The 25,393-nt window shown below is 42.2% G+C and overlaps 2 protein-coding genes across 7 annotated transcripts in view; one reads left to right on the plus strand and one right to left on the minus strand.

The window, feature by feature from the left end:
* Positions 1-23,822, minus strand: part of c9orf72 (C9orf72-SMCR8 complex subunit) — a 54,607-nt gene extending 30,785 nt beyond the window's left edge. The window contains exons 1-4 of one of the 6 annotated variants that reach the window (XM_059974907.1): positions 23,721-23,822; positions 22,373-22,858; positions 18,519-18,614; positions 13,676-13,740 (exon numbers count right to left, since the gene is read on the minus strand). In XM_059974907.1, the coding sequence (XP_059830890.1) occupies positions 13,676-13,740; positions 18,519-18,614; positions 22,373-22,816 (605 nt within the window). In that variant the 5' untranslated portion in view covers positions 22,817-22,858; positions 23,721-23,822. Of the gene's footprint in view, positions 1-13,675; positions 13,741-14,510; positions 14,543-18,518; positions 18,615-22,372; positions 22,859-23,552; positions 23,573-23,720 lie in introns of those variants that run through there. The other 5 variants (XM_059974902.1, XM_059974905.1, XM_059974903.1 and 2 more) reach the window with 5 other exon arrangements.
* Positions 23,772-25,393, plus strand: part of LOC132397478 (RNA exonuclease 1 homolog) — a 71,982-nt gene continuing 70,360 nt past the window's right edge. The window contains exon 1 of the mRNA XM_059976308.1: positions 23,772-23,943. Coding sequence (XP_059832291.1) covers positions 23,772-23,943 — 172 coding nt within the window. The remainder of the gene's footprint in view (positions 23,944-25,393) is intronic.

A 25,393-nucleotide genomic window follows, 5' to 3' on the forward strand; every position in this document is an offset into this window, starting at 1 on the left:
GTAAACTGTGGAGAATAATAAATTCAAATACAGACACATTAATTGTCCAGAGCTTGTCATTATTAAAAAGGTGGAGATGTTAGATGTCCATAAAGATGGATAAACACCAAATCCTGGGCATGATCTATCCCAGAATGTTATGGGAATTGAGGAAGGAGACTGCTGCAGCCCTGACAGAAATGTTTGCATTACCATTAGCCACAGGTGCAGTACTAGAAGACTGAAGAATAAATAATGTTGTTCCCTTATTTCAGGACAGTGGGGATAAGATAGATAACTCCAGTGAGCCTTCTGTCGGTGCTGGGAGAAAATTAAAAGGGATAGGATTTATGCTCATTTAGAAAGGTAGAGAGTGTTTAAGGTCAGTCAACATGTCTTTGTACTACTTAATTTGTTTTTTCTCCCCAAGGAGATAACAAAGGAGTAGAGGAATACAGGCCTAAAACAGACAAATTTGATTACCTAGATCTAGACATTACTATTGGAATGGACAAGGTGGACAATAAAGACCTATTTCTGTACTGTACATTTCTATGGTTCTAGGAGACTGAAGAAGGCAGACTTCAGTAATGCGTTTGACAAGGATCCACATAGAAGGCTGGTTTGTCAACATCAAATCCAGTCTTAGCAAAGGAGATTGTCTCAGGATATAGTAGGACATAGGTGAGCTGTTAAACTGAGTACTTCAGTAACAAATACACTAATTCAGACAGGCGTTTGGCAATGCAATTTGGAGGTTAAAATCTTGTAGGTCATATGCATGAATAAACAACAGGAACCCTGGAAGCTCTGGCATACAGAGAGTTCTCCTGGTGCAAATCCACAAGCTCTCTGAAAGAGGTGATACAAGTAGATAGTGTAGCGAAAAGAGCAATGGGCAGAGCATGCTTGTCTTCAAAGGCCAATGCATTTAAAGAGTTGGGAAATCATGGTTTAACATCATGATTTAATGTTACTTGTAGTAACATGTACAGGTCTGGCAGCACATGACAGGAAGGATGTGGTAGAAGAAGACATTCACCAGGACATTGCCTGGAATGGAGGACTGTAGTTGTAAGGAAGATTGGATAGGCTGCGTTTACTCTTGCTGGAATGTAAGAGGCTGAGCTAATAGAGATCTGTAAAATTATGAGGGATAAGAACAGTTAGAATATTTTCCCCAAGACGGAGTCAAAAATATTTTAGACTTCAGGTGAGAGGGGAAAAATTTGCAAATTTGTCCATACAAAAGATGGTGAATACCTAGAACAGGTGGAACCTCCTGAGGAGGTGGTGGGGGCAGAAATGATTACAACACTTAAAAGGATTTAGATGGGAAAGGTGTAAGTGGCCTGATGCAGGCAAGATGATGGGGATGGGGGGTGAAGCAGTCTGCTTTTGTGAACCATTTTAATTAATTCTCATGAAATCAGGTCAAATGTGTACAAGGAAACCTCCCCTTAATTAATAATTAACAATGGTGCCAGTGAACCACGGTGACATTCTGAGGGCTTTGTACAATACTTTTAAACATACCTCTTTTGAATTACTCTCACTGCAGTCTGCAGCATGCAAACTCCCTCCAAGCAATGTACTTTTATTTCAACTTAATGATCTACATATTTCACGATGTCTGAAGGACTTGTCAGACCAGGCAGGTATGACACCTTTAAACAGATACAGGTTCATTGCCACGGTGGCAAGTGAGGCAGGAAGGGGGACTCCATGCCAGGCTGAAACACAGTGGGATGAGGCCCCCCTCTACCCAGCATCTTGTCAGCAAACATGCGGTCACCAGGGAACAAACTTGAGGACTTGGGGACAAGACTGCTGTATTGAAGGGAAATGAGGGACTGTTATATTTTATATATGAGTGAGACTTGGCTTTCTTCCTACATGCCAGTTTAATGGGGTGCCTGTGAAAGCTCTACTAGCTTGAGGAACGAATTGTCAAGGTATTGTGTCTTTGGAGGGGTGGGATGTCATGTGAGGGGTTGGCTTATTTGTCAGCCGAAGGCCGCTTCTGCTGAGTCGGTCATTGATTAGCCTGTTCAAAGGAAGCAGCAACTCTTTCCCACTGGTTCCTTTACTCGCCAGGGCACCTGATTCTGGTTCTGGGTGCCTCAGGGGTATGACATAGAACATGTGAGCGATTCACCCTCTTTGTCGCCATGGCCCACTTCAGACTGGTTGCAACCAACGCTGAAGGACTTTTGGGAAAAAGCTTTGCATAGACAGGCCTCCTACATTTACTTAGTTAAGTACTCATTCTTAGTGTGCTTAGTTTTGCAGTTTTGTAATTTAGGGAGATTTAATGGAGTACCTGTTGAATTAAAAGGTTTATTGAATGTTTAGTATTGTAGCTTTGTGTATCTTAGGGTAGCTTAGATGAACACTTGTGTAACTAGATGCCCTGTTCAGTGTTTCACTGTTTGTTTATAAATAAATATTTAATGTTCTCATTCGCAATCTGTGTCTTCTGTTTCACTCACTGGATCCAAGACTCTTTTCACATTACACACATACCCAACTTATCCCTCACTTCAACCACTGTTAACACCTTAGGGATCAACATTGTTCAACAAGGAGTGTAGAAGGGCATATGCGGAGCAACACTAGGCATACCTAAAAACACGATGCCAACAGATTAAAGATGCAATGAGGACTATGTACATACTGACTGCATAAACACCACAGTATTGACAGAGCAAAGCAATCTCACAGACAATTAGATCAATCCTCTGCAGAACCCAACATCTAGTCAAGAAGAGTGGAGGAAGATTAAACACTTAATGAGAGGAGACGGCTTCTGGAGTGTTCCACTCCTCAATTTGCTGTAGATAGGTTAAATTATTTGTAACTAATGCCAAGTAAGTGATTCACTTCCTCTTGTGATTCCCACTCTCCCTGAAGCCTGTGGGCTAATAGAAAATACTAGAAATATTCAGCAGGTCAGGCAGTGTTTGTAGAAAGAGAAAATTACCGTTTGAGGTCCTGAACCCTTCATCAGGTCTGGCTAATGATTCACTCCACATTATATCAAGATATAGATATAGCAAAGGCTAGAGGGCAAGACAACATCTCAACAGTATACTGAATTCCTGTGCTCAAGACCTATAGATGGGCTTTTACAGTTACACTACTGACATCTATCCAACAATGTGATAAATTGCACGAGTATCTCTTACCCATTAAAAAAAACTGATATATGCAGACCAGTTCATTACCACCCAATTAATTCATCCCCAATCTGCACTTTATCACAATCTTAGTCCAAACATTATTCAAAGACTGAATTTTAAACATCATACCATGGTCCATGCATTGGTTTCAAGCAAGTTGTAGACAGTGTAGCATCCAGGAACACAGATAAAACTGAAGTTAATGTGCATCAGAGGAAAATACACCAATAGTTAGTCATACCTCACCCATAGGAAGAGAGTTATTAGAGGACATTCATCCCAATCCAAGGACATCTCTGCAAGAATCTCTCGAGGAATTTTGCTCTGCTGCTTCATCAGTGATTTTCCTTCCATTACAAATGGAAACATTTGCTGAAGAATACATAGCATTTAATTTCCTATGCAGCTCCCCAGTACATGGAACCTTCCACGCTTACAAGCAACAAAGCCTTGACAACATTCAAATATTTACTGATAAACAGATAATGTGCAAGCCACAAAAGTGACTGACATAGACTAATTCCAACACAATTGACTACCTTCATTGACATTAATGATATGTCCATCACAGGTTACCACCAACATCTCATAATGCACTATGGCCAGAAACTCAATACAAGAACAGAGCAGAGTCTGGATATCCCATGGCAAATAATTCAACTCCTGACATTCCAAGGCAAAAATCAGTAGTAGGATGCAATAGTCTCTTTGTGCCAGATGAGTTCAGCTCCAAAAATATTTATTAAATTTGATATCGCCCAGAACAAAACAACCTATTGGCATATAAACCATTTATTCCACCCACTACCAGCACACAGTAGAGTGTGCAGCAATTACAAAATGACCAAAATTAATGCAACAGCACCTCTAAATGTGTGACCTCCCCTACACGGGCAAGGGCAACACACATATTGGAACAAAGTCACATGAACATATCCTAACTCAGAAATAAATAACTATTCTTTCTCCATTGCAGGGTCCAAATCCTTCACTCTTTGCTCATTGTGAGCAGCTTCACATGAAGGAAGCCAATGGTTTAAGGGAGCGACTTACCACCACCGCAATGGCTAGTAAGGCATATTGCAAAGAAAAACTAATTAAAAAGCAGCATCATCTACCTAATTAATATTAAAAGGAGAAAATTTCTTGCACTAGAGGTGAAGATAATTCAACTGAGAGGAACAGAAGCTTTTAGAGCAGAAATCTGAAAGCATAACCTTACCAATGAACTAGGAGAACCACTGAGTGAAAAGGAGAATGAGGGGTGAGGAGATAGGGGTGAAGGAAAGCCTTAGGGGACATTAACAAAGTGGCATGCAAAAGTTTGGGCACCCCTGGTCAAAATTCCTATTTCTGTGAATAGTTGAGTGAGTTGAAGATGAACTGATATCTAAAAGTCATAAAGTTAAAGATGAAACATTCTTTTCAACATTTTAAGCAAGATTAGTGTATTATTTTTGTTTTGTACAATTTTAGAGTAAAAAAAGGAAAGGAGCACCATGCAGAAGTCTGGGCACCCCTAGAGATTTGAGCTCTAGGATAACTTTTACCAAGGTCTAGACCTGAATTATCTTGTTAGGGCTATGGCTTGTTCACAGTCATCGTTAGGAAAGGCCAGGTGATGCAAATGTCAAAGCTTTATAAATACCCTGACTCCTCAAACCTTGTCCCAACAATCAGCAGCCACGGGCTCCTCAAAGCAGCTGCCTAGCATTCCGAAAATTAAAGTAAATGATGCCCACAAAGCAGGAGAAGGCTGTAAGAAGATAGCAAAGCGTTTTCAGGTAGCCGTTTCCACAGTTCGTAATGTAATTAAGGAATGGCAGTTAACAGGAACGGTGGAGGTCAAGTTGAGCTCTGGAAGACCAAGAAAATTTTCCAAGAGAACTGCTTGTAGGATTGCTAGAAAGGCAAATCAAAACCCCCGCTTGACTGCAAAAGACCTTCAGGAAGATTTAGCAGTCTCTGGAGTGGTGGTGCACTGTTCTACTGTGCAGTGACACCTGCACAAATATGACCTTCATGTAAGAGTCATCAGAAGAAAACCTGTCCTGCGTCCTCACCACAAAATTCAGCATCAGAAGTTTGCAAAGGAACATCTAAATAAGCCTGATGCATTTTGGAAACAAGTCCCGTGGACTGATGAAATTAAAATAGAACTTTTTAGCCATAATGAGGAAAGGTATATTTGGAGAAAAAAGGGTGCAGAATTTCATGAAAAGAACACCTCTCCAACTGTTAAGCATTGGGGTGGATCGATCATGCTTTGGGCTTGTGTTGTAGCCAGTGGCACGGGGAACATTTCACTGGTAGAGGGAAGAATGAATTCAATTAAATATCAGCAAATTCTGGAAGCAAACATCACACCGTCTGTAAAAAAGCTGAAGATGAAAAGAGGATGGCTTCTACAACACCATAAAGATCCTAAACACACCTCAAAATCCACAATGGACTACCTCAAGAGGCGCAAGCTGAAGGTTTTGCCATGGCCCTCACAGCCCCCCTGACCAGAACATCATTGAAAATCCATGGTTAGATCTCAAGATGCATGCAAGATGGCCCAAGAATCTCACAGAACTAGAAGCCTTTTGCAAGGAAGAATGGGCGAAAATCCCCCAAACAAGAATTGAAAGACCCTTAGCTGGCTACAGAAAGCACTTATAAGCTGTGATACTTGCCAGAGGGTGTGTTACTAAGTACTGACCATGCAGGATGCCCAAACTTTTGCTTCGGGCCCTTTTCCTTTTTTGTTATTTTGAAACTGTAAAAGATGGAAATAAAGTAATCTTGCTTAAAATATTAAAGAAATGTGTCATCTTTAACTTTATGCCTTTTGGAAATCAGGTTATAGTTTACTCAGTTAGCAATTACTTAGTTAGTACGTAACTGAAATTTTGACCAGGGGTGCCCAAACTTTGCATGCCACTGTAAATACCAAATGGTACCAATCAACACATGGCTGGAAGCAAACCAAATGAGCAGCATGAATATATGGAGTGTAAAAATATTTTCTAGATTAGTATGCTGAGAAACCAACAAGAGAACAGATCTATTTTGCGTAATGTGGAAGGGTTAAACGATGATCAGGTTTTTAGATAACTTTCAAAAGCAGTGCCCATCAGATCACAAAATTTTATATTTAAAAATGTAAAGTGATTATTTCAATCTAAAATCAGAGATCATCTGAATAATATAAAGTAGAAAGACATGTGGCGGAAGTTGACAGTGGGAGTCCGAGAAACCACAGAAAATTGAAAATAGCTAACCCTCTAAGAATAGATAATAATTTATATATATTTGAAACCCTCATCAGACAAAAAAATGGAAATGTGGTCCACCATTGCTATTAAGATGGTAGTAGATGAAGGGTTTATTAGCTGAGAGGTTTAAAAGAAATAGACATTGATATTGGAAATTCATAATTCAGCAAAAGACAAAAATGAAAAATGAGAGAAATCTCTCCAAAATCAAAGAATGTAAATGAAGCTGGGAGAGGATAGGTGGAACAGGTAAAAGGCTGAAGGAATAATCTAATAGGAGAGGATAGTAGACCATGAAAGAAAGGGAAGGAGAAGGGGAGCCAGATGGAGGTGATGAGTGGGTGCAAAACGATGATTTTTATCCTGATCTAGATGCTGTATAAAAGCAAATGAATTAGTATAAAAAAGACAAAATCATGCAGAATTAATTTAGCAGTCATGGCAAAGAAGAAATTTTTTTTTACAAGTGATGAAAGGAGTATTGTTAACATTTAAGGATTGATTGCATGGAAAGTGACAATTGGGCCCAACCAATCCATTAAACCTCTTGCTAATTTGAATCTAACAAAAGCCAAAAATAAACAATCCATTGAGAATGAATGAGATAAGTAGCATGGATGAAAAATTTAGATTAGATTAATTCTACTGAAGTAAGTTTGCCAGTTATCTGTTAATGCAGTGTGAAAAATAGGTTAGGAGTTAGTCTTCTTAAACAAACACTTCAGGAAATTAGAAGACTCAAAGTTAATAACCCAACAAACAGATAAACACTGCTCTTTATGAGAATGTGAAGAGGGTAAGGGGCACGTGTAGAAGGGGTGGGCAAGGGGTAAGCGTAGCAAAATATGTAGACAGGACCAGGGAGAGGATACGTCATTGGGGAAGTGTAGGAGGACAGGGAAGAGGTAGCTAAAATAAGATGCCAGACAGCATGTGGCAACCACAAAGAAGAGGAACATTGCAACCACAAGACAATGTGTTCGGCAAAGTATTTTGAGCTATATACCTATTGAGTGTTTTGCTTGCGTCCATACCCATTCCAAGTATTAAGCTTGTGTCTATGCTTATTCCGAGTATTTCGCGTCCTTAGCTATGCAATAGCCAATCAATTAATGAATTTGAATTGGTAACCATATTTGCGAATGTAGTACCCTGCTTTTGAGTATAAGTATGACCTTTGTAAACTGACAAATTGGGAGTTGGCTACCTTACGCCCGAAATACATGGGGCTGCGAACACCTCTCTGAATAAAAACCGTTTCAGAGGTAATTTTGTGTCTCTGGTGTTTTTCCTCAACTGAGCAGGTTAATAATTTCAATTGAACAATTTGGCGAGCCAGCCAGGAGCCAAATGGTTGGCAGTTCAGGGATCCGGTGTAAGAGATCGGCAAGCAGGTACGAGTGGGTTGAGACAGAAGGGCCCTCCGAGAGATTTTTCTCGGTCTCCCTCTCCCTCTCTGACTCCCTGTTCCGACCCCTTCGGCTCCGGCTGACCATCCTATGGCCTCCACGGACCAAACGGAGAACCTCAGTTGGGAGACACAGATAACAGGTAAGAATTGCATAGTTTGGGGTTCGAGTCCCCTGGTTTAAGAAGTTGGGGTTAGAGGCCCTGCATAGAGTTTGGGGCTCAAGTCCCCTGGTATAGGAAGCAGGGTTAGAGTCCCTGCATGGGGTTTGGGGTTGGAAGCTCCGGAGCAATACATATTTAATTTGATTAAGGTCTGGTTCCAACATCTAACTGAAACCGCATCCTGCCTTAGACTGGTTGTTAAGAGCAGAAATCTGCCACGCAAAGGTCAGGAAACTGAAGTGGATGCGAGAGTACATTACCAAAATGGGCCAGACTCTAGATAATTCAGGACCAAATACGCCATTATGGAAAATGTGTAAAGAATTCCCAGAAAACTAGACAGATTTACAGAGACTGAGCGCACAGATGAATAATAAGTTGGGGAATGAATTTTGGCCATTGGGGGAACCTGGGATCTTGAGAAGTGTAAGCGAGCAGAGGGACAGGTGTGGCGACAGAATGTCTCACAAAAATGGAAAGATCTAAATATGCGTGGTATACCGTGACCAGTAGACTTAATGAGCGCTCCTGCCAGACCTCCTGGGAGGTGAATGCAAAAAATAGAAAAATATCCATCAATGATACTAACGGAAAACCCAGGGGCTGGCTGGTACTGAAGGCCTTATGTGAAATCTATGATGAACAGCGTAGGATTGATGATCATAATGTAAAACTTGGTGATAAAAGGCCGGCACCGTATATGACTGGGCTACAGACCCTATTTGACCCTAATGAGGACACTGAGGAGGAGGAGGGGCAGCAGGTCCCTTAGCCTGCGGGGGCTGTGAATCCCGTCCCTCCTGTACCTTCGGAACCCTGTGCCCTTGACCCATGATTGCCCCCCCATGCACTCCTGACCCCAAGTCCACGGTTCACCAACCCTTTTGTGGCCCGTACCCGAGCTAAAACCAGGAAAAGGGACACACAAGGTACTAAACCTGCGACCTCCTAAGAACTGCATGGCTCATAAAAGGACTACAAGACGGAACCTCTATGTGGGTGACGGCCCATTTATAGACCCAAGGGAACGAGTTTGACCCTGATTCAAACTTTACCACCTCCAGTAATGATACTGACCCCAAGGATAATCCTGACATGGCCCTTGCTCGAAAGTACCCTGATTGGCCCTACTCCACCAAAGATCCAGGTATATCCAAGCCCCCACCCCCCACCTGACAGATGCTAATGTGAGAGGTCCCTAACCCTCGTCACAATCCAGCCCAGGCTGAGGATGCTGTGCAAAATCCCTTGACGGTTTCTGTGTATACCTCCTGGAAGCCCAATGAAATACTGGTAGTGATGCAGAACAGAAAGCAGAAGCTGGAGGAACTTATTGAATATGTGCTGAGTACTATTAAGATCTACAGGGCGACCCCAAGGGAACTTTTTAATTTCCCTGCATCAACCAGTGACGGTCTACTCTTCCCATGCGATAACTGCCCTTCTAACCATGCACCATCTCAACATCTCACTCAGGCGAGACTCAGCCACTACAAGATTGCTCTTCTCCATAATCCATTGTTGACATTCGCCTATTGTACCACACCTAACCCTGCTACCTTTGTGGATCACTCGCCCGACCTTCTATCCGAGCCTCCCCACTCCTGCGTAGACCGAAACCACTTCTTCATTTCCCCGCGGCCAGACCTCCAGGACATTGAGTTCGACAATCCGGACCGGATATTTCTTGTGGACGGCTCGTCCTCTGTCTGCCCGGATGGTGTCCGGCAATCAGGTTATGCCATTTGTGACCCCACACACCACCCTGGAGGCAGCAGCCTTCCACCCACCAGTCTCGGCCCAACAGGCTGAGCTTTTCGCCCTCACTCGCGCATGCATCTTCACCTCGGGTCAGACAGCCAATATTTACACAGATTCACGCTACACTTTTGGGGTCACACATGATTTTGGTACGCTATGGGTGCAGCGGGGCTTCCAAACGTCAGCTGGCAAAAGCATTGCCAACGGCCCCTACATTGACAATTTGCTCCAAGCCATCCAGCTTCCCGGAAAACCTGCTATCATAAAATGTGCCGCCCACTTATCCGATGACTCTCCCGTTAGTAAAGGCAATGCCAGGGCAGACTTGGCAGCCAAGAGAGCCTCCTCCTCGAAAACAATAACTGTGGATTCGGCCCCACGCCTTCTAGGCAGCCAGTTGATAGCCCAGGCATATCCGACATCGCGCGATTACAGGGGGATGCCCCTGCAGCAGAAATTGATGTTTGGAAGAAACATGGTTGTATTATTAATAACGCAGACCTCTGGCAGACCCCAGCAGGTCAGACTTGTATTCCTGATACTTTCCTGCCTGTCCTGGTCAACCACCTCCACTCTGACACCCACCTCGGCAAGGAGGGAATGTGTATGTTGTTGTTAAAAACGTGGTGATCCCCCAGTTTGAATGAGGCAGCGAAGAGATGGGCAAGGGGCTGCTTAATTTGCCATAAAGTAAACCTGGGTAAATCTGTTAGATGTGATAAAGGGTGCACCCCAACCCCAGCAGGACCATTTGACACATTACAGATGGACTTTATTGAGTTACCCAAGATGAATTGTTACAAGTACTGTTAAATTATAATTGACGTCTTCAGTAAATGGATTGAAGCCTTCCCCACAATGAACAACAAGGCTTCCACGGTGGTGCGAATACTGCTGAAATAAGTTATTCCTCGTTTTGGTATCCCACAAAGACTCTCATCTGATAGCGGTCCGCACTTCATTGGGAAAGTAAATAAAGAACTCTGCAAAATACTAAAGATTGAACAACAATTCCACTGTGCCTATCACCCCCAAGCCGCAAGAATCGTGGAACGTGCAAACAGCACCCTGAAGGGCAAACTAACTAAATTGACCCTTGAAACAGGACTAAATTGGCTTAAAGTCCTTCCCCTGGCACTGTATCACATGTGCATTACACCTCAAACCGGTACCGGGCTAACTGCTGAAATAGTTTACAGGCGCCCAAATAGAACCCCATGGGGCAGTGACCAAAACCCCCTGCCAATACAAGTAGATCTACAAATGATGGGCGAGGAATTGCAGTGTTACCTCAAGCATTTAACTTTGTCTCTTAAGTCCCTACATAATCAGGTGAAGGAAGCCTCAAGACCTGTTCCTGACAGAGAAGGCGAGTGGCAGGGAGCAGAACCAGGAGATTGGGTGTTAATAAGGAACTGGGATCGACCCAAGCTGGGACCCCGGTGGAAAGGACCATACCAGGTCCTCCTGCAGACCCCCTCTGCTGTCAAGGTGAAGGGACAAGAACGTTGGATTCATCTGAGCGACTGCAAGCGCTGGACCTCGGACCCGCTAGAAACTACAGATAAACAAAGGGACTGATAAACGGACTTGATTGAACTGTTGTGTGTTTAAATTCCTTTTTTCTTGTGGTGCCACATCCTTGAAACTGTACTCTGTTAATGGAAGGTAGGATGCTCTTGGTTATCTATATTCTTTTAGGGATAGTGGGGTATAGGGCAAAGGTTGAGGGACGGCTGGACAAGGAACCAAAACCCCTAAAGAGATCGAAGGGGGACATTTCAAGGCAGAAAAGGGATTGGGGTTTCCTCAATCCACCCTTGGAAGACCTCCTTCAGGATTTATAAGTGATAACTATTTCCAAAACGTGCACAAACGACTGTGTGGCACTACAACCATCGTTTGCTATCCCCACCCCGCCAGTGGCTCCTCGCTCTTTACCATTTTCCCGCACTGGGACCGTGTTGATCAACCCTTCCAATGTGCCCCCGCCAGCAAAGCATTGCCTGAGGGAAAGACTAAGACTCTTCCACGGCCCCTGTCGCGGACTGCCTATTTCCCCCGTTCACCAGTAAGCAGTCAAATCATGGATTCCTTCCGCGGATGAGAAAAGATCTTTGGTGAGGGGGAATCCCAAACCCCCGAGGGGTGACTGAATATATGAAAACTGCTACTTTGGAACAGGGTGGGGATGTTCAGACGTGTATGTCTCGAATTACGTCACCTGCCCCTCCAAGCCCTGTAGGAAAAGGGAGTGTCACCCCACCAAGGACCCCTTAGGGATCTCTTGCTCTTGCCATGAGACAAAGTGCCAGCCCCTGGCCCAGGGGGTGCAACTTCCTTGTGGGGAGGGGAACTGCACCCACCTCCGAGTCAATGATCATGTATTCCTACGACCTGAATATCGCAGGGGCGCCAAACGAGTGTATGCCTCTGCCAGTATAGGAGAATGGAGTGATGCCATACACCTAAAGGGTCAGGGTTGCACTGAGACCATGTATACCCTCCCGGGGTATTTTTTTTTCTTCTATAACGGCATTTCCACCAACTTCCTGGAGTACCCATACCCTTCCTCGGTGGCCTATGGCACCTTCCTCCCCACCGCGGTCCCTTGCCCTGGGACTTGGGGTCCCCTGTCTTGCCCATCTGGGAGGTACAAGAGAGAGGTCTCCCAAGAATTTTGTGCAGATTACCAAGTCCTGACCACCCTAACCAGAGGTCAGGTGGCCCGATAATGGGCAGCTGGCTTTTTCTCTTTGGGAGCATCATGAGCCACTATGGTGGCCCACGCTCGGAACTATCTGGCCTGTGGTCTCATGAGCCTCTGGAATGCCACCAGGGGAGCATTAAGACTCATAACTGACAGCCTTAACCAACTGTGGCTCTTTTCCATGCAAAACCGCTATGCACTTAATTACCTCCTCGCCAGGGAGGGTGGGCTCTGTGCTATCGTAAAAGACAAATGCATAATGGGGCTAGATGATGCTACTGCCAACGTAACATGGTATATGAACAAAATAGATGAACAGTTAGGATCCATTAAGGAAGGAACAGGTTGGGCAGGATGGGGGGGACTGGGGATTAAGTACGTGGAAGGACTGGTTGATCAATCGGGCTATCGACGCGTTGACGGCCATTATAGGAATTTTTGTCTGTATTGCCATTGTCAAATGTGTCCTGAACCGCATGATGGCCTCGCTAGGGGACCTGCTGCCGGCTAAGCCACTGATGGTAGTACGAGCAAACGTCGAGGCCAGCGAACTCCTCGAACCTGCACCAGAGGATTTTCATGATATTGATGAGTGATCATTTCATAATCACAGGAGGGAATGAGAATGTGAAGAGGGTAAGGGGTACATGTAGAAGGGTGGGCGAGGGGTAAGTGTAGCAAAATATGTAGACAGGACCAGGGAGAGGATACGTCATTGGGGAACTGTAGGAGGACAGGGAAGAGGAAGCTAAAATAAGATGCCAGACAGCATGTGGCAACCACAAAGAAGAGGAACCTTGCGACTACAAGACAATGTGTTTGGCAAAGTATTTTGAGCTATATACCTATTGAGTGTTTTGCTTGCGTCCATACCCATTCCAAGTATTAAGCTTGCATCTATGCTTATTCCGAGTATTTCGCATGCTTAGCTATGAAATAGCCAATCAATTGATGAATTTGAATCAATAACCATATTTGCCAAAGTAGTACCCTGCTTTTGGGTATAAGTATGACCTTTGTAAACCGACAAATTGGGAGTTGGCTACCTTACGCCCGAAGTGCGTGGGGCTGCGAACTCCTCTCAATAAAAACCGTTTCAGAGGTAATGTTGTATTTCAATTGAACATTTACACCCATGCTGAAACCAACTAACTTCAGCAGGAGACCAATAACAACAGGTTAAATGTTCCCCAGTCAAGATATATACTTACTTATGCAGAAAATCTTCATGGCAACTATCACCAATATCATCATCATTCAAAACAGTATCCTTAATCTAAATCAAATAAATATCCACATTAGTATTATCATAATTTCAAATTAACAGCAATAAAAATGTCATCACTCCAAAAATGCTAAACAGCTAACAGAAAGGAAAGTGGGAAGAAAGGACAGTTTAAGTTATCTATGGGAATCGATATAAATTAATGAGAGGAATATTGTCCTGAAGCTTACAGAAAAGATAGAATGTGAAACATCTTGGAGAAAAACTACAACTTATTAATATTAAGGTAAAAAAGATGATTGGAAGTTTTGAAAAGAGGGAACACTTTTTTGCCCTCATGCAGCAATTTTAAAAGGAACAGAGAGAAATCTCATATTGTACAGGTGAAAAAAAAGGAATCATGGAAACAGAGTACCTGAGCACTTGTGCTCTCATGTTAAATTGTTAAATGGGCATTAGTAACACTTCAGCTGCTTAAGCAATTAATTCAAGATGATAAATGTATAATGTAGATTAATGACAAATGGAAGAAAGTTAGCAAACATGATTTCCTGTTAATAGGTTAATCATCCACACAGCAATTAAAGTACAGATAACAGAAGTATCAATCTTGATTTTAAATAGTTAAGTATGGAAGAGCATAAAAAAAGCAAACTATGCCTAAATAATTAGAAGGAGAATGAAAAACGAGGAAACAGCAAAGATGTTTTAGTGGAAAGGAATACAAGGCTAGGCTGTACTCAGAGATAAAAGAGATTCCAAACAGTGCAATGGTAATTTTAAACTAAATTCACTGCAAAGTGATTGGACTATTTGCTTACCATTAACTGGCGTGGTAGAATATGCATCAGAGCTTATTTAAAAGAAAATAATGATTAGTAATAAAGTGCTGTGTTTGTAAGCTTATAGGAGCAAATTAAAGAAGTATATTTTACAATTATCTCTGATCTACTTTTATGTTTACTAGCTGTGACTACAACTCAAACACTTAACCTCCTCACAATAAGGCATACTTCAAGCATGTTGTGACATTATAAACATAAGGGGGAACAAAGAAGGGCCTTTTGCTGTAGAGTTTTGAGTAAATGCAGCAGAATAGGATGTCTACCCTCAGATCAATGGGAGACTCAGGGTGAAAAGTGTCACAGGGAAAGCAGACATAAGTGCCATTCTGACTGAAATAAGGTCAACAGGGAAATTGTCAAAATGTCAACCCACCACATCCATGCTGATCATTTATAGTAATCCTACAATTACTTAATTTACTTCTCCCCACATTCCCATTATATGCTCCAGAATCTGCCACTCACTTATGGGGCAACTTATAAAAACCAATGAGCCTGCAGAACAAAATGTCTTTGGGATATGGGAGGAAACCTGAGCACTTGGAGAAAACTTGACAAAAACAAAAGATTGAACCCAAGTCACTGTTATTGAACCCAATAATAATAAACGAACCCAAGTAATAACACTACTTAATCCACCTTAAAGAAATTGGTTAATTAAATATTCTCAAATATATTAATAAAAGCATCAAAGACCAAAGATTTTTAAAAAATTGTTTAGCAAGATGACATCACTTTCTCCAACGTTAATGTCCACCTCCATTAAATTATGCTCTCAGTTTTGTTTCCATCCAGAGTAATTCCAGATTGCATGTCCTGGATCTTAATCTTAATTTCCTTTGAGAATCATAAAGCTTGCATTCAGGCAACAGTGAGAGTACCCACGCAGAACTCAATAGGTTATAGTATAAATCCATACATTTCGATATGTTATTTAGGCAATAATGCTGCAAAAAGACTTTTTGTGGCATTAATCGGAAGAGAAATTATTGAAATTTAATCTCTAGGAAGTAAATTAGGGTAGGACATTTCCAGTACTTGATAAGGCACCAAGGAATGTTGAAAACAAATTCATAGTTTTCCGAAAGTTGAAACACAAGTTGATTCTGGTGCTGAATAATGAATATGGCATGATGGCCGTCATTCAGACTTTATCTTGCAATGTTAGAAAACATAGGAGGCCATAGTTGAAGCATTACAACTTAGGACCATACAGCACAAGTACAGGTTGTTTGGCATACAATGTCATGCCGAGTGAATTGCTAATGATGCCTATTTAAACTGATCTTTTCTACTTGCATATGGTCCAAACTCCACCATTCTGAATATTCTTGTGCCTGTCTCCAAGAGCCTTAGACACTTCTATCATACCTGCCTCCAACACGTGCAACTGGCAGGCCTTTCCAGGCACCAGAAAAGGATACCTGCTGTCAACCCAATTTATGTCTCATATAATTTCAACAACATCTATCAGATCTCCTCAGCTTCCATTGTTCCAGAGAACAACCTAAGTTTATCCTACCTCTTAGTCCAGGCAGCGTCCTGGTAAACCTCTTCTGCACCCTTTCTAAAGTATCCCCATCCTTCCTAGAATGGAGCAACTTGAACTGAATACAATACTCCAGATGTGATCTAATTAGTGTTATATAAAACTGCAACAAGATTTCCTGACTCTTGAACTCAATATTTCCTTTACAACTCCATCAAATTGTGAAGCCACTTTCAGAGTGCTATGAACTTGGACCCCAAGATCCCCCCCACCCCCAACCCGTACATGAATTGTGCAAAGTTCTGGTCACCACACAATAGGAAGGGTGCTATTACACTGGAGAAAGTGCATGTGACTGAAGGACTTCAGTTAAGGATAGGTTGGACTTGTTTTCCATGGGACAAAGGAAGTTGAGGTTGAAAGGGTGACACAATTAAGTATTGTTTTAATATTTAGAGATACAGCACAGTAAGACCCTTCTGGCCCAAAACATCTATGCCATCCAGTTACACCCAAGTGACCCATTAACCTGGTAACCTGTGGAATGTGAGCACCTAGAGGAAACCCATGTGGTCACAGGGAGAACATAAAAACTCCTTGGAGTGTGGCGGAATTGAACTCAAGTTGCTGGCGCTGTAGTAGCATTGTGCCAACTGCTACACCACCATGCCAAGATTTTGAAAGGCATATCAATCAACAATTTTAATACAAACAATTATGTGCGACATGGGTTTACATATATGTTCACTGTTGTGAACAGATTTTTGCAGCATTTCCCACAGTGCATTCAAAAGTACTACAGAAGCTGTGACGGGCTTCGAACAACTGCAGACTATGAAAGTCACCATTATAAATTAGAGCTTATTTTTTTTAGAAAGAGGAAGAAGAGTAATGCACAGGAATAGGCCTTTCAGCCAATCATAACTGCAGCAACCATGATGGCAATCTAATTCCATCTTTCTGCACATGGTCTGTAAATAGTTTTGTATTTGCTTCTACTATTCCCCTGGCAGTGTGTTCCAGTCACTCAACACGCTGCATTAAAAAATTCACATGTCCTTTAAACTTACCCCCCTCACCTCTCTAGTATTTGATATTTGTATCCTGGGGGGGGTGGGGACTTATTGGATATAAGGACTGAAAAACAAGGACTGAAGTGGCTAAAAAACTCAGTTCATATTGAACTTGCTATTTTCAACTTTTAAGTTGGTAAATTTTGGGATTCTCATCTCAAAATTCTCTCTCATTTCACTGTTAGTTGAAACACAAGTATTTTGACTGTTTACGTCCTTTTGCTTTTGCTGAGATTTACATTCTGCCATCAGCTAATTTTCCTTGCCATCCTTCCACCAATTTTTTGGCCCTTATTCACTCACCAATGAGGTCAGAGAACTGCCATTGCTAATTGACTAGTTAACTCCATATAATATTTTGCTATAACCAATCACAATAATGCACTGCTACCACTGCCAAAATATTAATTCTGACAATAGCACTGCAGACACAACTGTAACCACAAAGTTGTAATCTTTCCTTTTGAAATTTATTTTAAAGCTAAATTCCTCACTCCAGCTCAATATTGGAAATAATCTTTTCATCTTTTGGCTCATCACAGGCATGGGTTATAATTCTATTATCAAAGCAAGCCCAAACCGCACATACCTGTTCTTACTGCCATGACATTTGGGATTTATAAGTTAATAATCTCATTCACATGCATCAGAAATAGTTATTGATTTGGCCTGTCTTCAAGCCTGCTCTCTCAATGTTTCATAAGTACAGTGATGAAAGGTCATCAACCTGAAATAGTGACCTTATTTTTCTTTCTCCCCTAATGCTGTCTGTCTTGCTGAGTGTTTGTAGCTTCAAAAGAGTGAGCTAAATTTTTCCCACACCACCCACTTCACTAAGGCTGCAAATATTCTACACATTCAGATATCTCTGACAATTATGAACAATAAAAGGAGTTTAAACTCAAAAAGCAATGGCTAGAGTTTAAGTACAGAGTTGAAGGAAGGGGAAAGTGAGGAAACGTCAACATTTTATTATGCATTTTTCCCTTTTTTCACACCTGTGAATAAGTATGTTATGTACTTGACAATACTGAAGTAAAATGTTCACTTGACAGTAAATGAGGTAGGACAATCTTTGAAAGATCTGGAAATTGAGAGCTATGTAGAACTGGCAGGGGAATTGAGCCCTGGGACAGATCAGTCATGAAACTGAATGCCAGGGCAGTTTGAGGGGCCAGGTGTGTTACTCTCATTTTCCTGGACTCGAGACTAAAGTATTATCCTCCATATCATGAGAATGCTAAAGGGACAAAAGAGGTATAATTAATTTCCCACAAGTGGAACAAGAACATTATTGATAGCATATTTTAGCATGAATATATATATGCCCAGAACTTAACAGTGGTCTGCAATGTGAGAAAAACATTTGAACAATTTCTCAAATCTAATTTCATTCTATGCACTTGACTTTCAAAAACTCACCTGAACTTCTTCTAGGACACCATGTGTTTTCATGGATGAAAATAATTCCATGATGGGTGTGATTTCTGTAGTTAGAAACGATATAATGCTCTGACCCTATAAGAAAGAAGAGTGCATATTGTAAACACTTGCTATTCCAACATCGACTGAGATCATAACAACATACTTATTTGGTCAAAATTACAAACAATATCCATCAAATGACGTCAACAACATTGGATCATGAATAACTCGTTAGAATTGTGTAGAGTTCATCTAAGCAATTGTATAGTTAATGGAGCAGCAAGCTGCCACAGTTGACATTCTTATAGCAGAGTGCAAAGAAACTTAGGAGAAATAATAGTTTAAATAGGTATCATAATCTGGCTTTGTTATATTTGGAGTAACACATACAAACTGTTGGAGGAACTCAGCAGGTAAAGCTGCATCTATGGAAATAAATAAACAGATGATGTTTCAGGTTGAGGCTCTTCAACAGGACTGGAAAGCAAGGGGGAAGAAGCCAGAATAAGAAGGTGGGGGAAGTGGAAACAGTACAAGCTAGAAGTTGATAGGCCAGGTGGGAGGGAGAGGGGGATGAAGTAAGAAGCTGGGAGGTGATAGGTGGAAAAGATAAAGGGCTGGAGTAAAAGGAATAGCAGATAGCAGAGGAGAGTGGACTACGGGAAAAAGGGAAGGAGGGGCACTTGGGGAGGTAATAAGCCGGTGAAGGAAAGAGAAGAGGTAAGAGGGAAGGGGGAGAAAAATCATTAGGTAAAGAATTGACGCCATCAGGTTGGAGGCTATCCAAATGGAATACAAAGTGTTACTGCTCCAACTTGAGCATCAGTAGAGGAGGCATGGACTGAAATGTCAGAATGAGACTGGAGATTGGAACTGAACTGGTTGGCTACGAGGAAATTCTATTTGCAGATGGAGCAAAGGTGATCAACAAAGCGGTATCCTAATCCACATCAGGTTTCACCGAAGTAGCGAAGGTCGTATCACAAACACTGGATTCAACAGACCATCCCAACAGATTTGCAAGTATTACGTCACCTGCAAGGAATGTCTGGAGCCCTGAATGGAGATGAGGGAGGAGGTGAATGGGTAGGTGTAGCACTTCTGCTTGCAGAGATAAGTGCCAGGAAGGAGATTAGTGGCCTTCCCTACAAAAAGTGAGAGTAGGGAGGTAAAGATATTTTAATTATTGGTGTGACTTTGAACAGATCTCAACTATTTCCATGCCTCTGCTCTTGTGCCCCCTCCCCCCATCCCTAGCCTCATTTTCCACACTATTGAACTCTGCATTTAATGAATCATCTTCATAAAGGATGAGCAGTACAGTGGCATGGTGCTTAGCATAGCACAATTATAGCATCCGCTAACCAAGTTCAGTTTTGCTGTTGTCTGCAAAGAGTTTGTAAGTTCTCCCCATGACCACGTGGATTTATTTTGGGTGCTCCATTTTCCTTCCACGTTGCAAAGACATAGAGGCTCATAAGTTAATTGGTCAGATGGGTATGATTGGGCAGTTCAGACTCATAGGCCAGGCAGGGCCTGTTACCTCGAAATAAGTAAATTTTACATTTTCAAAAAGATTCCACCACCAGGAACACTTTTCTTGCCTCCCCCCACCCCTTCACAGGAACTGTTTTTAGTGATTCCCATTATCAATTTTTCCATTTCAAAGAAACAAGGAAAATAAGACCAGCAGCAGTTAGACTGGCCCTGCTTGACCACTCAGTGCAACCACGACTGATGATCCACCTGAGTTCTCTATCCCCCCCTTTGATTCCCTCAGTATTAACATAGAATACAACACAGGAAGTCTGGCCCACTATCCTAGGCCAAATTCATTAATCTCATGACAATCTGTTCTGTCTGCACATCATCCATATCCCACCAAAGTAGAAGAAGTTCCATCATGAGCACTGGATACAGTAGCTATATATATTTGCCTACCTAAGGGCTCTTAAAAGCCTTTATCATATCTGCCTCAACCACAAAGCCCCAGCAATCATATGTTTCTCTCAAAAAACACACAAAATGCTGTTGGAACGCAGCAGACCAGGCAGCATCCATAGGGAGAAGCACAGTCAACGTTTCAGCCCGCATCTCCACTTTCAGGTACCATGCACGTATCCGTAGTCCAAGGTCCCCCTGTTGTATCACAGACCCCAGGGCAATACTGTTTACTGGGAAAGACCTACCTTGATACAATCTTCCTAAATGCAACAGTTCACAGTTCTTTTATCTGAATAAAACCATTTGCTATTTCTCAGGAACCAGCACCAGCACTTTTAGCAAACTCTGTATTTGTACTCTGAGGTCTTTCTGTTCTGACACACTCCCCAGGGCCTGGCCATTCACTGTACAAATATTATACCAGTTTGACTTCCGAAAATGCAGCATTTATCTGAAATGAAGGTGAATCCTCAAGTACCTAGAGGATCAAGATTGTGTATGTTTTGATAATCTTATTTATTTAAACATATAGCATGGTAACTAGCCCTTCTGGCTCAATGAGCCCATGACACCAATTACACCCCCTGTCCACTACACCACCTATTTTAAAGTCATCTGGAAACTTACTAACCATACCTTGTAAATATAAAATAACAAACAACAAGGCTCCAGCAAACATGAGGAAATCTGCAGATGCTGGAAATCCAAGCAACAGACACAAAAAGCTGAAGGAACTCAGCAGCTAGGTAGCATCTATGAAAAAGAGTAAACAGGCCAGAAACAACAACTGATTACGCTTTTACATTGATACTGCCTGACCTGCTGAGTTCTTCTAGCAATTTGTGTGTGTTGCTTTAGAAGTCCCATGCAGAAACTGTGCTGCCTACTTGTAATCAACTGTTGTACACATGTAGATGTGCAAGAGGAGATTGATTTCTCCAGAGAACACGAAGCTGACAGAAATTCATAAAATTATGAGAGGCTTAGATACACCCAGAAACTTCTTCCTCCAAGATAGCAGTGTCAAAGACCAGAGGACAATACTTTAAGGTGAGACAGTGAGAGAGGACGTGCAGGGCAAGTATTTCTTTTAACAAATGGTTTGGATTATTGATTAATAGTTATTTTAGTGGGGGGTTTTTGTAAGAGTGGTTTGGAACACACTGGCATAGTGGATGCGGGTACGATACTGGTTTTTAAATAGACACATGAATAAGCAGGGAATGGAATGACATAGAATGAAAGCAGGCAAATCAGATTAATTTATTCTGCAGCATGCACGAAGCAGACATTGTGGGCTGTGGGGCCTGTCCCTGTGCTATACTGTTCTGTTCTAGGACAGCATGGAAAATACTTAATTTGGCAGGTTAGTCAAAAAATGAACAATCCAGCATCAGCTGGAGCCAGAGAACCAACAAAAGGCATTTTTCTCTTTCCAGTAAAAAACAGAATTGATTTCAATAATATTGCGATAAATTCTCAATCATCTCTTTTGTGCACACATTCTTCATATTGGAGTCAACAGAACAAATTCAACTGAGGCTCAAGATCAGCTGTTCAATCTTCCACTTCGTACTACAGGCATTAACTGACATGGCGTATCAGCATGACAAGTACAAGAGTAGGAAATGCACCTTGTTGAATCACCTGATGTAAACAGATCCATTACTATCTGATTAGGTGCTGCTATCCTTTGCACTTCTGGGCACCACTCCCCACCAACCCATGAAAATATGTAGTTCCAGACTAGGAACATCTTCCAAAAATTCTGTCAATGCTTTTGGAGAAGTAGTAAGTGATAATAAGCCCATTCATTCACCTGCGCTTCGAATTTTAATTATTTGGAGACAATTCATACTCACCTTGCGAGCTAAAAACTGCATTGTTATAATTGTAATGAAACTCACCTTGTACATCCATATCCTTCCTTTTCTAATAATGTGTGTTAGACGGTCTACACATAACCTGTGTAGAGGTAGGTAGAAACCCAGTTCAGTTTGAGGCAGTATCACTGACAAAGCATAAGTGCTGCGGTCCCCATTCATATTGCCATCAAATATCAATGAGATTATGATCACTCCTTTCTCTGAGAGTACAAAAAACTTCACATCGATAGCACCACTTTTAGCACTTCTCAGGATTTCTCCATTTAATGTGTGGTTGGCCAAAAAAGTTATTTCTCCGTCACTCAGCAATAGCTGTTCACACTTTGGGGCCCAAATGTGTCTGACTCTCGGACCAAGTATATTGTCCCAGTAAGCAAAAGTAGCAGCAAGCAATGGTGAGTCTCCATCCAATGTGATTTCTGTCTTAGCCACTGCTGGAGATTGGGGTGGACAGGCAGCACACATGTCAGCAGCTCAGTCCTCACTAATCCCATCAGTAAACATCTTCTGAAGAATAACAAAAATGCATGATTATGACAACTGTAATTCTTCAGTCTTTCTTCTCACAATCCACCCTCCCAGACTAATAACCCCTTTCCCCTAGTGAGGCTCTCTTACCCAAAGAGAGTTCAAACTCCACCTCCCTCCCCCACCCCAAGCCACCAAAGACACAGACAAGCTCCCTCCATCATCCACACTGCCACATAACCCCTCTCCCTTACCAAAACCCCTCTACCTCACACTACCAACATCCACAATGCACATAGGAATTCTCTCCCCCGCACCCCAATGACCAGGACAGATTATCATATCCTGTCCCCTGCCCACACACACACTGAGAAACACCCCCCCCCCCAAACCAGTGCCACCTCTCCACAAACACTGGTTGATAAATCTATTACCAACAGCACACACTTGCTCTCACCAAAAGCTCCGCACCATGCCACATTTCACTGATTCATCTACCACCAACACCCCCTCTTCTTAACATATTAGTAATCCATTACCAGCAACCCCACCACACCGAACATACCCAGCTATCACCCAACCACCAGCATCGAAGATAAATAGATCAGTCAGTATCTATCACCACCCACCCCCACCATTACCAGAGGACATGGCCAGTAACTGGTCTATCTATCAGTAACATAGCGGAAACTAGACACTGGCTGTCTATCGCCAGCAGCCCCCGAACACTCACACACTGCTCCTCCACAGCCTCATCCTATCCGGTAGGCCGGTCCGCTAACTCCATGAACGTTCGGCATAAACAAACAATCACGTACACACACTCCCGCCCCGCCCCGCCCCGCCCACTCACTTCCGTAGCCCTCCTTTCCACCAGTGCGACCCCCTCTAGCTCACCCACCGTCTCTCCTCACATTGCCGTGCGGGTCCGGGGCCGGGACCTCCTTCACTAATGTCCACCGGGTCGGCGGGAAGTCAAACCCCCAAAGCGTCACTTCCGGCCCCGAGGAGCGGTGGAAGCGGGACGGGGCGGAGGGGGAACGCTGCCCGCCGGCGGGTATGTGGGCATCCGCTCCAGCTTGGAGTCAAGGACGGAGAGGCCGGCCGATATGGACATAGGGGAGGTGCTCTACCGCTTTAGAGAACAGTTTAGGGGAAGTGGGTGGTTAAGAATATAGGCAGAAGTGGGATATAACATAAACACTGACCAATATGATTAATACTTACATAACATTCATATTCTATACCTTCATATTATGGTCCGGGCCCAAGAATCCCCTCATAACAAGTGTCTATACCAGATTTTGAACCACAGATCTATTTAAAATGTATAAATAGCCTGACATCAATAAATGGGTCATTAATCCTTAATTAATGTTTCAGAAATCGAAAATCCATTTCAATAGATACGGGTCAAATTTGACCTGGAACAGCCTCGATGTAGAAAAATTTGTAGCACCTGTACAAAAGTATAAAATTTTTAAATATTTTCATTTTTGCTCATTTTGGGTCACTTTAGGAAAAGTCATCAAATTTTGGCTTAAAAAAACCTGGCATTTAGGGTGTTTTTACTGCTGTCAAATGTCAAAAGGGTCAAATTTGACCTGAACAATATGTAAGGGTTAAGGAAAATCCTGACACACTTTATAAGTATGTTGGGAGTAAGAAAGTAACCAGGGGAAGAGTAAGGCTCCTTATGAGCCAAAAAAGCAATTTATATATGAAACCAAAGAACGCAGGTTAAATCTTAAGATGCGTAACGATTAAAGAGAAGGCATGAAATTGTGGAGCAATTTATCTGAAGAAGGGTGTATTAGATGTCTTAGGATAAAAAAGTGGATAAATCCCCAACACCTCATGAGATGTAACCTTGGCTGCCATGGGAAACAAGATAGGAGAATTGCTGGAACCCTCTGTGATGTCACTTAAGCAGAAAAAGCAGCAGGGATGAGCCAGGTAATGGTAGGGAAGTAGTTTGGAAAAATTGATGAATAGGATTAATCTACACTCTGAAGAGCAGGAAAAAATTGAAGAGATTGCATGCTGTCACAGCAATTAAATTAAAAATTTAAAGAGATATCAAAGTTTATTAATGATGGCTATGTCATTAATATAGGCTATCTGGCTGTTGATAAGGTCCAACATGGGAGACAGTTACAAAAAAGAGCCTATGGGATCCAGGGCAAATTGGTAAACTGGATTCAATATAGGCTTTGCAGAGGATTGTGAGTTTTTATGGTTAGAAGAATATGATCATTCACTTCATAGTTTCCTCCAGCTTGCAGTTCTTTAAGATTACTGCATTTCCTTAAATCTGCTCTTTTGACTATTCTTAATTTAAAACACGAGCAGTTATGTGTTAAGCTTTCAAGGCCCTAAACACACATTCTCTTCCCAGACTTCTTTAATAGTCTTTGCACCTCCAAATAGTTCCTTAAAACCTAATCCTTTGGTCATTTGTGTTGGATATTAGACCAACATCTTTTGATCACTATCAGGAAAAGTTTTGGGAAATTTCACCACATCAGTAATACCACCCAAAGGCATTATTATTGTGCTTGAACCAAGGGGGAT

The sequence above is a fragment of the Hypanus sabinus genome, chromosome 7 (genome assembly GCF_030144855.1).
Source record: "Hypanus sabinus isolate sHypSab1 chromosome 7, sHypSab1.hap1, whole genome shotgun sequence".
Classification (NCBI taxonomy): domain Eukaryota; kingdom Metazoa; phylum Chordata; class Chondrichthyes; order Myliobatiformes; family Dasyatidae; genus Hypanus; species Hypanus sabinus.